Source organism: Choloepus didactylus, chromosome 25 (genome assembly GCF_015220235.1).
Source record: "Choloepus didactylus isolate mChoDid1 chromosome 25, mChoDid1.pri, whole genome shotgun sequence".
Lineage (NCBI taxonomy): Eukaryota > Metazoa > Chordata > Mammalia > Pilosa > Megalonychidae > Choloepus > Choloepus didactylus.
In genome coordinates this window covers 2457025-2472535 of record NC_051331.1, presented here as the reverse complement: position 1 = coordinate 2472535, position 15511 = coordinate 2457025, and the positions used below count along the sequence as shown (strand labels likewise).

At 49.1% G+C, this 15511-nt stretch overlaps 1 protein-coding gene across 8 annotated transcripts in view; it reads left to right on the top strand.

The window, feature by feature from the left end:
• Window positions 1-15511, top strand: part of NWD1 (NACHT and WD repeat domain containing 1) — a 63755-nt gene that overhangs the window by 21049 nt on the left and 27195 nt on the right. For 7 of the 8 annotated variants that reach the window (XM_037818554.1, XM_037818553.1, XM_037818551.1 and 4 more), the window contains 5 exons: window positions 7135-8524; window positions 9459-9662; window positions 10461-10620; window positions 11950-12067; window positions 12360-12518. In XM_037818554.1, the coding sequence (XP_037674482.1) occupies window positions 7135-8524; window positions 9459-9662; window positions 10461-10620; window positions 11950-12067; window positions 12360-12518 (2031 nt within the window). The remainder of the gene's footprint in view (window positions 1-7134; window positions 8525-9458; window positions 9663-10460; window positions 10621-11949; window positions 12068-12359; window positions 12519-15511) is intronic. The other variant, XM_037818557.1, reaches the window with a different exon arrangement.

The window sequence follows — 15511 nt, the reverse complement described above, 5'->3', positions numbered from 1 at the left end:
CAGCTGTTGGCCTGCTACTGGGCCTTAGTAGAGACAGAACGCTTAACCATGGGCCACCAAGTTACCATGAGACCTGAGTTGCCTGTCATGAGCTGGGTGTTGTCTGACCCACCAAGCCATAAAGTTGGGTGTGCACGGCAGCACTCCATCATCAAATGGAAATGGTATATACTAGATAGAGCTCGAGCAGGTCCTGAAGGTACAAGTAAGTTACATGAGGAAGTGGCCCAAATGCCCATGGCCCCCACTCCTTCCACCTTACCTTCTCTCCCAGCCCACACCTATGGCATCTTGGGAAGTTCCTTACAGTCAGGTGACTGAGGAAGAGAAGACTCGAGCCTGGTTTACAGATGGTTCTGCAGGATATGGAGGCACCACCTGAAAGTGGACAGCTGCAGCACTGCAGCCCCTTCTGGGATGTCCCTGAAGGACAGTGGTGAGAGGAAATCCTCCCAGTGGGCAGAACTTCGAGCAGTGCACCTGGTTGTTCACTTTGCTTGGAAGGAGAACTGGCCAGAGGTGCGTCTGTATACTGATTCCTGGGCTGTTGCTAATGGTTTGGCTGGATGGTCAGGGACTTGGAAGGAACATGATTGGAAGATTGGTGACAAAGAAGTCTGGGGAAGGGGTATGTGGATAGACCTTTCTGAGTGGGCAAACAACATGAAGATATTTGTGTCCCATGTGAGTGCCCACCAGAGGGTGACTTCAGCAGAAGATTTTAATAACCAAGTGGATAAAATGACCCGTTTGGTGGATACCAATCAGCCTCTTTCCCCAGCAACTCCTGTCATTGCCCAATGGGCTCATGAACAAAGTGGTCATGGTGGTAGGGATGGAGGTTACGCATGGGCTCAGCAACATGGACTTCCACTCACCAAGGCTGACCTGGACACAGCCACTGTTGAGTGCCCGATCTGCCAGCAGCAGAGACCCAAACTCAGTCCCTGATATGGCACCATTCCTCAAGGTGATCATCCTGCTACCTGGTGGCAGGTTGATTACATTGGACCACTTCCATCATGGAAGGGGCAGTGATTTGTTCTTACTGGAATAGACACATACTCCGGATATGGGTTTGCCTTCCCTGCATGACATGCTTCTGCCAAAACTACCATCCATGGACTTACAGAATGCCTTATCCACCATCATGAAAGCAGTATTCTCCAGGAGGCTGTGTATGCTCTGAATCAGCGTCCACTCTATGCTGCTGTTTCTCCCATAGCCAGGATTCATGGGTCCAGGAATCAAGGGGTAGAAACAGGAGTGGCACCACTCACTATCACTCCTAGTGATCCACTAGGTCAATTTTTGCTTCCTTTCCCTGCAAGCTTAAGTTCTGCTGGTCTACAGGTCTTGGTTCCAAAAGGAGGAGTGCTTCCACCAGGGAACACAACAATAATCCCATTGAACTGGAAGTTAAGACTGCCACCTGACCACTTTGGTCTTCTTATGTCTCTGAATCAACAGGCAAGTAAGGGGATTACTGTACTGGCTGGAGTGATTGATCCTATCAAGGGGAAATAGCAATGCAACTACACAATGGAAGTAAAGAAGACTTTTCCTGGAATACAGGAGATCCTCTAGGGCATCTCTTAGTACTACCATGCCCCATGATTCAAGTCAATGGAAAACTGCAACAACCCAATCCAGGCAGGACTACCAATGGCCACGAAACTTCAGGAATGAAGGGTTGGGTCACCCCACCAGGCAAAGAACCATGGCCAGCTGAAGTGCTTGCTGAGGGTAAAGGGAACATGGAATGGGTAGTGGAAGATGGTAGTGATAAATATGAACTACAGCCACGTGACCAGTTACAGAAACGAGGACCATGATGGCATGAATATTTCCTCCTCGTTTTGTTATGATTATGTTTGTATTTGTCTGTAAAGCAAATATCTTTGCTTTCTTCTCTGTCTTATCCCCTTATCGTATGGCATAAGCTGTAATGTTCATTTTGCTGTATTTAAGCTAAAGGAAATCAATTTTAAGAGCTAATGTCACCCAAGGACTTGCGCCGTATTCTGGAGAGATTTAGTGTGTTTCCAGTTGTATGCTGCACAGCGGAGTATTGTTAGGCAAAATATATGTCTGCTATTGTTATCTACTTAGAGATAAAGTATGGTTTTAGGTGATGTGTATAAATGCCAAGTTGACAAGGGGTGGACTGTGATGGTCAGGTTCATGTGTCAACTTGGCCAGGTGTTAGTACCCAGCTGTCTGGTCAAGCAAACACTGGCCTAACAGTTGCTGTAAGGACATTTGAGGCTGGTTAATAAACCAACAGGCTGGTTTATTAAATCATCAGTCAATTGACTGCAGCTGTAACTGATGAATCACCAAAGGGTGTGACTTCCACAATGAGAGAATGCAATTGGCTGGATTTAATCCAATTAAGCAGTTGAAGACTTATAAGCAAGACAGATAGAGGACCTTCACTTCTTCTTTGGCTGCCCAGTGAAGCGTTTCCTGAGGAGTTCGTCCAAGTTGCCAGTTCATTTCCTGACGAGTTCATCGAACACATTCGTCGAAGATCCCAGTTCATTTCCTGAGGACTTAGTCGAAGTTGCCGGTTCATTTCCTGAGGAGTTCATCGGACATCTTCCTTGGAGTTGACAGTTTGTTGACGGCTCTACAGAATTCGGACTCGTGCATACCCACAGTTGCGTGAGTCACTTTTACAATTTGATAGTCAGAGACACCTCTCATTGATTCTGTTTCCCTAGAGAACCCTAAGTAATACACCATGCTATTCACCCATACAAAGCACACAATTCAATGACTTTAGTATATATGAGAGTGTGTACATGGTGTATTTATTTACATATGGTATATATATTTATATATAGTGTGTATATACAGTGTATGTATCATATATAGTATAGAGTGTGTATATATGTCTATATGGTGTGTATCTATTTATATGTATATAGTGTATATACATTTATATAGTGTATATATTTATATAGTGCATTTATTTATATAGTGTATACCTATTTATATAATCTATATATGTATATATAGTGCATATATATTTACATAGTACATATATATTTATATAGTATATATATGTGTGTGTATAGTGCATATATTTATATAGTGTATACCTATTTATATAGTGTACTTATGTATATAGTGCATATATATTCATATAGTGTATATGTGTATATAGAGCATATATGCATATATAGCACATGTATATTTATATAGCATATATATACTTATATAGTGCATAGTTATACAGCGCATATATATAGTGCATATATATTTATATAGTGTATATATGTGCATATATGTATATATAGTGCATATATAGTTATATAGTGCATATATGCTTACTAGTGCATATGTATTTATATAGTGCATATATGTTTATTTACTGTATATATAGTGTATATATGTATATATAGTGCATATATATTTATATAGTGCATACCTATTTATATGGTGCATATCTATTTACATAGGGCATATATGTATATATAGTGCATATATAGTGTATCTATAGTGCATATCAATATAGTGCATATATGTTTATATAATGCACATATAATATATATATGTATATATAGTGTATATAGTATATTTAGTGCATATCTGTTTATATAGTGCATATCTATTTATATAGTGCATATATGTTTATATAGCACATATTATAGTGTATATATGTATATATAGTGCATATCTATTTATGTAGTGCATATCTATTTATATAGTGTGTGCCTATTTATATAGTGCATATATGTTTATATAGTGCATACATAGTATATATATGTATATATAGTGCATATATATTTGTATAGTGCATATCTATTTATATAGTGCATGTCTATATAGTGCATATATGTTTATATAGTGCATACATAGTGTATATATGTATATATAGTGCATGTCTATTTATATAGTGCATATATGTTTATATAGTGCATACATAGTGTATTTATGTATATATAGTGCATATATATTTGTATAGTGCATATCTATTTATATAGTGCACATATACATGTATATAGCATATACACAGTCGTGAGCACAGAGAGGTGAAGTGACCTGTCCAGGGTCACACAGCTGGCAGGTGGCAAAGAGGATTCTCTGGGCAGGTCCATGCACAAACGTGTCCACAGGATCCTGTTTTGGGACCGCCGCTTGCATTCACCCCTGACTTCCACGCTCACTCTGGGGACGCTCGGTCACTGCCTCTGTGTTTGCTTCTGCCCTCCAAGGGCCTGGCTGGCTCACCCAGTGCGGAGAGCGGCTGCGCCGCCACGGAGCCCTGAGCTGCTGCAAAAATGACTCCTCTGGCCGACTGCGACTTCAAAACAACAGCTCCCAGGGAGAAGTTGCTGTGGGCACTTGGCTCTGCAACATAGGGGTCTCCCGGACAGCTTCTGCACGCTCTAGGGCAGGGGGTGGCAGACGAAGCCTGCAGGTCAAACCCGGCCCCTTACCTGTTTTTGTAAATAAAGCTTTATTGGCATGCAGCCATGCCCATGCATTTATTTATCGTCTGTGGCTGCATTTATGCCACAGGGGCAGAGTCGAGCTGCTGGGGCAGAAGCTGTCTGGCCCACAAAGTCAAAACTATTGACTCTCTGGCCCTTTGCAGAAAACATTTGCTGACCTCTGCTCTCGGAGAGGTATGAGCTGGGTTTCCACCCCTTGGGGAACCCAGCCCCCAGCCTCACTGGAAAACTCAGGCCTCTGTGCTTTGGGGAGGTTTTGCCGTAGCCTCAAATGCCGGCCCACACTTCTCAGCCTGGGGAAGACTGGCTCACTCTTCCATCCATCTGTCTGCATTTACGTGTCCGTGTATTCGAGGAGTCTGGCCTGTCCCCCCCAAGGGTGGGGCTCTGTCTGTTTTGTTCACTGCTAAACCCCAATGTCCAGGGCAGAGGCTCCCGTGTGTAGGAGCTCAATAAGCATTTGCAAGGGAGGTGCCTGCAACGGGCACCTCTGCTATTTTAAAAATCAAAGTGACATTTGCATAACATACACTTTGCCATTTTAATGTGGACAATTCAGTGGCCTTTAGCGTATTCCCAATATTGTGCAACCACCACCTCCATCTAGTTCCAGAACATTCTCATCACTCCCAGTGGAGACCCCATGGCCATTGGCTGTCACCCCCATCCCTCCCGCCCTCCAGCAACCTCCAATCCACTTTCTGTCTCTATGGCCTTGCGTATTCTAGATAATCTTATAGGTGGAATCATAATAACATCTGTCCTTTTGTGCCTGGCTTCTCACTCAGCATCATGTGTTTGCAGTTCATCCGTGTCCTAGCTGGCTCAGTGCTTCATTCATTTTCATGGCTGAGTAATATTCCATTGCACGGAGGGACCCAGTTTTTTATCCATCACCTGTGAAGGATACTTGGGTTGCCTCCACCTTTTGGCTCTTGTGAATAACGCCACGGTGAACGTTCACAAACACATTTTGTGTGGATTCTGTTTTCGATGCTTTGGGGTCCAGGGGTGGGGCTGCCTGGCCACAGGTCCTTCTACATTTAACTTATTGTGTACAATAGTGTTGCTTTATATTAGGAGACGCTTCTCACTCACTCTCTGCACTGCCCCCACCCCAGGGTGTCTGTGATTAGGAAGGTAGATCTGTGCTCCTCGAGGGTGGGCCCTGGACCAAGCAGCCCCAGCCTCACCTGGGAGCTCGTTGGAAAGTCAGAGTCAGGGGTCCACCCAGACCTGCAGAATCAACCTCGGGAGGTGGGGCCACCTAGGATTTCACAGACCTTCCAGGTGATGCTGTTACAGGTAAGTTTGAGAACCACTTTCCCCCTTAAACATTTGTCCCAGGTCACTCCACCCAGGCCAGCTAACGATGCCACCAAGTCCAGAGCGGACTTCGTGTCCCTCTGCTTTCTTCCTTCATTCTTTTTTATTTTTTTAATATTTCTTTTAAATATTTTTAATCTTTCTTTTTAAAATTTTTCTTTTTTAATTTTATTGTGAATAGATATATTCACAAAAAAGGTGTGTGTATCTGTTTATCTATGCATATATATATACAGACACTCACATCTATATATAACATAAAATTTACCATCGATCCATTTTTAAAAATTATTATTTTGGCAACATATAGACAAGATAAAATTTTCCATTTGTTCCGGTTTGCTAATGCTGCCAAAATGCAAAATACCAGAAATGGATTAGCTTTTATAAAGGGGGTTTATTAGGTTACAAATTTACAGTTCTAAGGCCATTGAAGTGTCCAAACTAAGGCATCAGCAAGAGGATACCTTCACTGAAGAAAGGCTGATGGCATCTGGGGTTCCTTTGTCACATGGGAAAGCATGTGGCTAGCGTCTGCTGGTCCTTTGCTCCCAGATTGTGTTGCTTTCAGCTTGTGATCCCAGTGACTTTCTCCTTAAGCGCCTGTGGGTTCTCACTTAGCTTCTCCAGGGCAAACTCTGGGCTTCATCTCTTAGTTTAGCACCTCCAAATGTTGGGTTTCAAAATGGCTTTCTCCAAACTGTCTCTGGGCCTCCATCTCTCTTAGCTTCACTCTCTAGCTCCTGTGCATCCTTGCTTGTTCTCCCAGGGCGTTTCTCTCTAACTGTCTGGGGGTCCTCTCTTAGCTTCTCCAAGGCAAACTCTGGGCTTCATCTCTTAGCTTAGCATCTCCAGAACTTTTCTGTCCGCATCTCCAAGCATCTGGGTCTGCGTTGGCCCAAGCTCTTTTAACGACCCAAGTAAGCTAATCAAAACCCATGCTGAATGGGCAGGGTCACGCTTCCATGGAAACAATCTAATCAAAAAGTCTCACCGACAGTTGGGTGGGTCCCATCTCTATGGAAACAACCTAATCAAAAGATCCCACCCATAATAATTCTGCCCCCACAAGATTGCATTAAAGAAGATGACCTTTCAGGGTACATAATAGATCCAAACCAACACACCATTTTAACCCCTTCTGAGCATACAGTTCAGAGGGGTGAGGTACGTTCACAATGTCGTGCTCCCATCACCACCATTTGTTACCAAAACTTGTCCGTCACCAATGAAGGATCAGCTCCCCGCTTCCTGCCCCTGTGTTCTAACTTCTGACTCTGTGAGTTTGCATCTTCTATCAATTGCATGTTTATGAGGTCCTATTGTATTTGTCCTTCGGTATCAGTGGCTGTCACCTACCGTGATGTCTCCAAGGTTCATCCACGTGGCCACGTGTACGGGAACCGCGGACCTTTTTCACGGCTGTGTAATATCCCATCACACCCCTCCCCCGCTTTTGCAGCCATCGAGTGGGAGATAGAGCAGGGCCTGCTGAGCGCGGCCGACGGGGACCAGGGAGCCACCGTCTTCCTACGGGAAATCCAAGACCTGAACAAACACATCCTGGAGGACTGCGCCCTAAAGATGGTGGACCGGCTCGCCGACGGCTGCCTGGACACTGACGCCCAGAACTTCCTCGGCTGCCTCAAGGGACGCATCGCCGACGCGCAGCCGGGGGCACTCAAGGTCCACCACCTGCCCTGGAGCCGCGACCTGGTGAACCCCCAAAACAAGTCTCACTCCAGGTACCTCAAGGAGCTGGGGGAGCAGCTGGTGACCAGAGCCAACCACCAGATCCTGGAGCGTCTCCACGAGCTGGAGGCGGGCAGACAGGACCTGGCGTGGCTCTTCCACGACATCCGCCACCACCTGGAGCAGACTGCGGAGGCTGTCCGCACCTTCTGCGGGCGCCAGGAGCTCCTGGCCCAGCTCGGGCAGCGGCTGAGGCAGGACGAGGCCGGCACCCACGCCCCCCTGGTGCTCTTCGGACCCCCAGGCGTGGGGAAGTCTGCTCTGATGTGCAAGCTGGCCGAGCAGATGCCCCGACTGCTGGGCTGCAAGACGGTGATGGTTGTGCGGCTGCTGGGGACGTCTGAGATGAGCTCCGATGCCCGCAGCCTGCTCAAGAGCGTCTGCTTTCAGGTGTGCCTAGCCTACGGGCTGCCGCTGCCCCCCACGCAGGTCCTGCAAGCCCACAACAGAGTGGTCCAGTTTTTCCACCAGCTCCTACACACCGTGTCCCACCGAAACTTCGAGTCCCTCATCATCCTGCTGGACGCACTGGATGACCTGGACTCCATCCGCCGTGCCCGGAGGCTCCCGTGGCTGGCTCCCCGCTGCCCCTCGAGGGTCCACCTCATCGTCTCGGCTTGCTCGGGGCCACGTGGGGCTCTGGACACCTTGCGTCAGATGCTCAAGGACCCAGACGCTTTCTGGGAGGTGGGGCCCCTCTCCGGGAATGAGGGGCAGGAGATGATCCAGCTTCTCCTGGCGGGCGCACGGAGGACACTGAGCCCGGTGCAGCGGGACCTGCTGTGGGCCAGCCTTCCGGAGTGTGGACACCCAGGGCACCTGAGGCTGGCCTTTGAGGAGGCCCGCAAATGGGCCTCCTTCACCGTGCCCGCCCCCCTGGCCTCCACCTCTCAGGAAGCGACACACCAGCTCTGCGCCCGCCTGGAGCAGACGCACGGGCAGCTCTTGGTGGCCCACGTGCTGGGCTATATCGTGTCTTCCAGGCAAGTCTCTTGTTTTTTGTTTTTTGTTTTTTTAAATCTCTTTGAAAAGATTGAATGTGTAATGCACATACTGTAAAATCCACTCTTTAACGTAAACAGTTCAGTGGTATGGGGTACCTTCCCAAAGTTGTGCAACTGTTCACCTCTAACGCCAGAACTTGTGGATCACCCCAAAAAGAAACTCGGCACCCATTAGCAGTCACTCCCCAATCTTCCCCCTCTCTAGCCCATGGTGCCCACTTGTTGGCTTTTTGTCTCCATTCACAGATTTGCCCATAGTATTTGTCTTTTGAATTTCTTTATTTGGAAATAATTTTCAAACTTATAGATGATTACTAGAATCGCGCAAAGAATTTCTATACACCTCATTAGCTTTATCTCTTCCTCTCTTCCTCCTTCTCTCTCTCTCTCTCTCCCTCTCTTTTTCTTTCCTCCTCTTTTTTCCCTCTTCTTTACTCTCTCTTTCCTTCTCCATCTGTATCTTCCTCTCTCTCTCTCTCCATCTTTCTCTCTCCCTCCCCCTTCCTCCCTCTTTCTCTTCCCCCTTTTCCTCTCCTCTCTCTCTTTCTGTCTCTACACACACACACTCGCTCACAATCTTTTCCTGAGCCATTTGAGAATTCATCATATCTATCATGTACCCTTACCCTTAAATACTTCCTGCATTTCCTAACATCGTCTCTGACAGTCCGACCCTAAACTTGATGGGGTGCAGAACCTTCCAGAGTGTGCACAAAGCCTAATTCACCTCCCTCAGCCCAGCCAGATGCATGGAGACATGAGTCTCAGTTTCCCCAGCTCCTGAGTGGGACTCTCTCCCTGCCTCGCCTGCCCTGAACCCCCTGGCTGGGTTTGGAGACAGCTGTGATGCCGGGGCATGAGCCCCTCCAAATGCCACCATGCCAGACCCCACATGTCCCAACGCCCCCGGCAGGTATGGCCTCTCCGAGGCAGAGCTGAAAGACGTGCTGTCCTTGGATGACGAGGTCCTGCAGGCCGTGTACCGGGACTGGACACCGCCAAGCAAGGAGCTGCTGCGGTTCCCGCCCCTGCTGTGGGTGAGGCTCCGGCGGGACCTGGGCTTCTGCTTGGCCAGGCGGCCCATGGACGGCGCCACACTCCTGGCCCTCGCCCCCAGGTAGGCGCGGCCCAGCGGTGAGGATGCACGGACCATCCCCCCAGTTCTAGCTCCTTCTCGGCTCCCCTTTCCAGGGGATCGAGTCTATAGAAACCACATGGTAGCACCCAGGGGTCCCCACCCCACTAGCTCCAACGCAGCTGGCACTTCTGATTTTAACTGAGGTGACACTCACATAACCTAACATGTATTATTTTAAAGTGACAATTGGTGGCATTTAGTGCAGTCACAGTGTTGTGCAACCGCCACCTCTACCTAGTTCCGGAACATTCTCATCACCCCCAAAAGGAGCCCCCAGGCTTTGCCTCTTCTGGACATTTCCAATAAACGGAGTCAGGCAATATTTGTCCCTTCATGTCTGGCTTCTCTCCCCAAGCATCACATTTTCAGGGTTCATCTGTGATGTAGCACGGGTCAAAACTCAATTCCTTTTTATGGCTGCGTAATATTCCACCTCCATCATCGGTCGATGGACACTGGGGTGCTTCCACATTTGGAGAGGAATTGGTGGGTCATAGGGGAACTCTGTGTCTAGCTTATTGAGGAACTCAAAGTTTCCTTTTTAAAGTACATTTATTTAAGGATAAAGAAAAGTTTGGCCAACTTTAAGGGTAGTGCCAAGCAACAGCTAGTGCTGGGGGTTTGCAGATGCGAGACGAGCATCCCCAAGGTGACTGGGGACGGGCCGGCGTTTGGGAACGGCCTCACATGGCAGCTTCCAGGACAGCCGGTGGCTGCCTCTGGTGTCCCCCGGGTCCCCCCCAGGCCCCTCACCCCAGGTCCCTCCCCTCTCCACAGACAGCTGGCTGAGGTGGTCCGCGAGCGCTACCTGCCCGGGCCTGAGAGCGCCAAGCGGCACAGCCTCCTGGCCGACTTCTTCCTGGGGACGTGGGGCCAGGGCACCAAGAAGCTCATCACCCTGCCCCTCCTGGGGAAACCCCTGAATCTCGACCGCAAGGTGAGGTACCCAGCACCCGCTGTGCTCGCGAGGCCAAAGCCACCTGCCAACTCTCAAACCACTTCTAAACACCCTCCCTTCCCACAGATCACGAGATGTCCCCTCGGCTCCTTAGCAGAATTTGAGGGGCAGCTTTCTGGAGTACACTTTTTAAAAAATGACACATTTTATTTTCTAGTTATTGCATGCCACACAGAGAAGGTCCAAGAATAAAATTAAAAACACCCACTATCCCCCCACTCTGGAAGACAATCTCCCCAATCCTTGCCCACTCCATCACCACAGACCCACTTACTTCCAGTTTTTTTTTCTCCTTCACCCCAAAGCTCTAGGCCTTAAGATCCTCGACCTGGTTGCCTCTCTCTTGTTTTGCCCCTCAAACACTTCAAGATGCAGCTCAAACTCCACTTCCTGCAGGAAGCCTTCTGGGATTTCCTCCCTCTGAAACAAGTTCTTTGCTCTGTGCTCCCTTCACTCTGAGGCAAAACTTGCACATTTTATTTTAACTTTTTACTTTGAAGTCACTTTAGATCTACAGAAGTGTCTCAGAGAATTAGAGAGTTCCCGGAGACCCTTCTCCTATAGTACAATGATTACAGCTGGGAACTGAAGGCTTTTAGGTCTTTCCTTGTAGGTGGATTTTTCTTTTTTTCTTGGTCTGCCTTACTGGGATGCTGGAGGCAGGGCCAGGCCTGGTTTCTTTCTGAGTTCTGCCCTTTCTCCTGGGCAGTAACTCACAGACCCCACAGCTCTGGCAGGTTCAGGGATGGGGTCTGATCCCCAGCCTTGTCTCCAGCCTCAGAACCTCCCACTCAAGTCCACCCATCCAAGAAATGTTTCTGACATGCCAACCCGATCCTGCCTCTCCTTCTCTAACACCTGCCATAGCTCCCCAGTGCCCTCCATGTCGAGTCCACTTGTGTCATCTGCCACCTGCAGCCTCGCTCGTCGCCTTCCCCACCGTGAGCCCCTGCCCTGAATCTATTTAAATGCTCGTCTGCTTTCTTGCCTCTGAGCCTCTGCCCATGCGGTGGCCTTGCTCTGGAGTGCTATTATGTTCCGGCACATTCCACTGGACAGACTCCTACTTATCCTCTGAGGCCCAGCTCCAACGCTCCCCCCAGCTGGACACCTTCCCTAAGCCCTGGAAAATGCCCAAGTCCCTCGCTCTGTCCCGGCACTGACAGCAGGGGGCTGCGGGGGCGCCTCTCTCAGCCATCGTGTCCCCATCCCCTCCAGCACCTCTGGGGTCTGGCCCAGCCCGTGTTTGCAGAGTGACTGAGTGACCGTGTGTGGTGGCGCCTGGCTGCCCACCCCCTCCCCCTCCAGGTGGCCCCTCAGCCCCTCTGGTTCTCAGACTCGGTCGCCAACCTGCGGAAGCTAAAGGAGATGCCGTTCCACCTGCTCCAGGCCGGCCGCTTCGAGGAGCTGAAGCAGGAGGTGCTGGGTAAGGGCCCGGGAACCCCTGGGCTCCTCTTACAGGGGACCCTTAGCAACATGGGAGACATTTTTGGGTGCAACGACCTGGTAAGGGGGTGCTGCTGGCATCTGGTGGGCGAGCCCAGGGAGGCCCCTGCCAAGGAGAATGGCCCAGGCCTGAAGGTCAACCGTGCCGAGGCTGAGAGGCCCCGGGTGGAAGGACGAAGGGGGTCCCTGCCTCCCAGAGCTGCAGGGAGCCTCAACCCAGGGGGACCTGGAGCAGGAGCTGTGCTTGCAGCAGCCCCTTCTTGTCCCCGCAGGCAACATGAGCTGGATTTCCTGCCGGGGCATCTCTGGAGGTATCGAGAGCCTTCTGGACGACTTCGAGCTGTGTGCCCCCCACGTGGACTCCCCCGAGCTCGGCCTGGTCCGCGAAGCCCTCCAGCTCTGCCGCCCCGCCATGGAGCTCCGAGGACTGGGTGAGTCCCACGGCCCGCCAGGAGGAAACTTCTAGAAGCCCGCTCTCATCTCTGAGCTGTGAGCCAGGTTTTCGCCAACCTACCCCCTGCTTTCTTGTCTAAATCTGTGGGTTTTCTCCTGGCAAGTGCGTCTGGAATTTTGAATTGCACCTGGGTGAGGGTTTAGAGCGGAGCTGGGCTCATCCTCTTACAAAGGACCAGACGGGAGATACTGTGGACAAAATCAAGGATATTACACAGGCACTTAAATAACAAGAAAGAAAAGCAAGTTCCTGCTGAGTATTTATGGACAAACTTCAAAACAGAATAATCATCAACGTGTTCAACTTTTGTTGTAATTCGGGCTCCATTCACGAGAAGAAGGGAGCTGTTTTTCTGAGGGATAGCACGATGCCAAATTGGCATTCACAGTTGGTGTCTCCCGCTGAGAAATCGATTGCAAACCCATGTCTGTGAAAACGGGTCCTGGATTTGGACTGCACGACATCTGGAGCTTTAAGAATTTTCCTGAGTCATTCATGGATGCCCTGTCAAGGATGGTTTTTATTCTAAAAGTCCCCACTGGTTTCAATATGAGTTTTTTTGTTTTGCTGTTTTTATAAAGGGGCTTAAGCCCCTTTTTCCAAGATGTCTCACCATGGGTGTGAAGTCACACATCCAAAAAGGATGGCTCCAAAACCGGTTTCTGGTCCCAGCTCTGCAAACCCATCCTCGAACCCACTGGCTTCTTTCCATCCCCATAGCGCCGACCGGCCCCTGCCTTCTCTCCCGGGCATTGCTGGAGGCCCCTCGCAGGGCACTGTCCCCCAACTGCTTCTGAAAGCCTGATTCTCACTAAGTCGCTCCCTGTCAAGCCTTCTAGATGGTTCCCTGTCATCCTTGGGGTGGAAACCTGTGCAGTTTGTAACCTGGAGGGTCCCCCATGACCCAGTTTCTTGCTGTGGGATGTTGACTTCCTTCCTCATCACCCCAGATTTCCAGAGAGAGAAGCATCCAAGCCCGCTTGCTCAGGCACAGGTGTAGCACTCACAGTGTCCTGGCCCCTAGCCCTTCCTGGGCCCCTCCCCAAGAGCTCAGCCCAGTGCTCTCCCCCCCAGGGAAGCCTGGAGCCCACCCTGCAGCTGCCCCCCACATTTTCTGCAATTGCATTTATATCCATCTTAGCTCTTTTTGTTTCTGTTGGTTTCCTTTGGCATCATCTCTCTCCCCCAACAAGATTCTGTGCTCCATGAGTATAGAGGTGTCACCAGTTGCTCCTTGACAAATTTCCACCCTGCTCCAGAGATGTTGCTAAGTCCTGGCCAGGGGCATGCATTTTGAGCTCCATTATCTTGATTCAAACCCTGTGTCTGTCACTTACAGAACCTTGCAGGTCCCTTAAACCTCCTTCTTCTCCCATCCTCAGTTTTCCCACCTGCAAAATGGGCACACGGGCTGACCTGCCCTCTGAGGGCCACTGAGAGGGTTACACAAGTTAATTCATGCAGAGCCTGGCCACTTCTGCTCCAGGCCTCAGTTTTCAGCGTCTGTAAACTGGACGATCAACAACAGCGTGTCCATAGTTGCAGCCAACTTGAAGATCTGTTACACCTTCCAAACATGTTTGTGCCCATCGGCTGACCTTCCACCATGGGCCTGGCCACAGTGTGAGTACCACGGAGATCCCCAAATGGGTAGAGCCCGTCTCAGCCCTCAAGAGGACGGTGGAAATGGTGACGTGAACCATCAGAGAATTTAAGGCAATTGGAGCAAACTGTCACATGAGAAGTAGCTCATGGGAGTCATCAAAGATGGCGATTTCCCACACCGCCTCAGATCACCAAGTTTTAAAATCCCAAATCACACACAATAGCACACCCACTAGCATGGCTGTTGTTAAAATCATGGACAATCACAAGTGTTGGCAAAATGGGAGCCTCGTGCAGTGCTGGTGGGAGTGGAAAATGGGGCAGCCTCTGTGGGAAAGTCTGCCGCTTCTTGAGAGAGTTAAACATAGAATTACCCTGTGACCCCACAATCCCACCCTGAGGTGTAGACCCAAAAGAACAGAAAGCAGGGACTCAGACAATTCCTTGCACACCAGTGTTCACAGCTCATTATCCCCAAGAGCCAAAGGTGAAGGCTGCCCAAGTGCCCATCAACAGATGATGGAGAAGCAAATTGGTCCCTCCAGACAATGGCATATTATTCGGCCGTAAAAAGGAATGACTTTCAATCCAGACTATGACGTGGTTGAACCCTGAAAACGTGATACCAGTGAAAGAAGCCAGACACAAAAGGATACATATTCTATGTGAGAAACAGCACTATACCTAAAAAGGAATAAATGCTCACCCAGCTGTGGAGAAGAAAAGAACTTATTCACCATCTTGCAAGAAAGGGCAGGCAGCGAAAATGTGGTGACTGGCTCCAGGAACAATAGAACACAGCACTGTTTATGCCCTAAGCCTAACACACAAGCCCCACCCCTGTTTTTCCATTGGCTGGATGCTCCAGAGGTTACATTGTATTCGACTGGGTAGCTAACTTGCTCAAATTTGAAACATTCAGCAGTGCAAAATTGAAACATTTGAAGTAAGTCTGTGCAAATTTGAAACATTAGAAACAAGTCTCCACCCTTGACTATAACTGTTATGCCCATACAAGGCACTGACACCACTTCTATGTTTAGTGGCCTCTTTCCTTTGTTCTTTAACTGCAGAGCCAGTCTAAGCTAGTTTGGTAACAAGTTATGAGGCTATTTTAGGAACCTCTACCCCCCCAGTCTCCACCTTGCAAGGACAGTGGGCAGATAAACAGGAGGACCAGCTACCGATTATAGCTTGGCTTCTTAACCTTTTGCCATTCCCCTGAGCTGCCCCCTCCCTGTGTGAAAGCTAAACTTACTCTAATTCTCACATTCTACAGTTCCACTTACATAAAATATCTAGAACCAGCCAGTTCATAGCAACAGAAAGTAGAGTAGAGGTTACCAGAGGTTAAATGCAGAATAG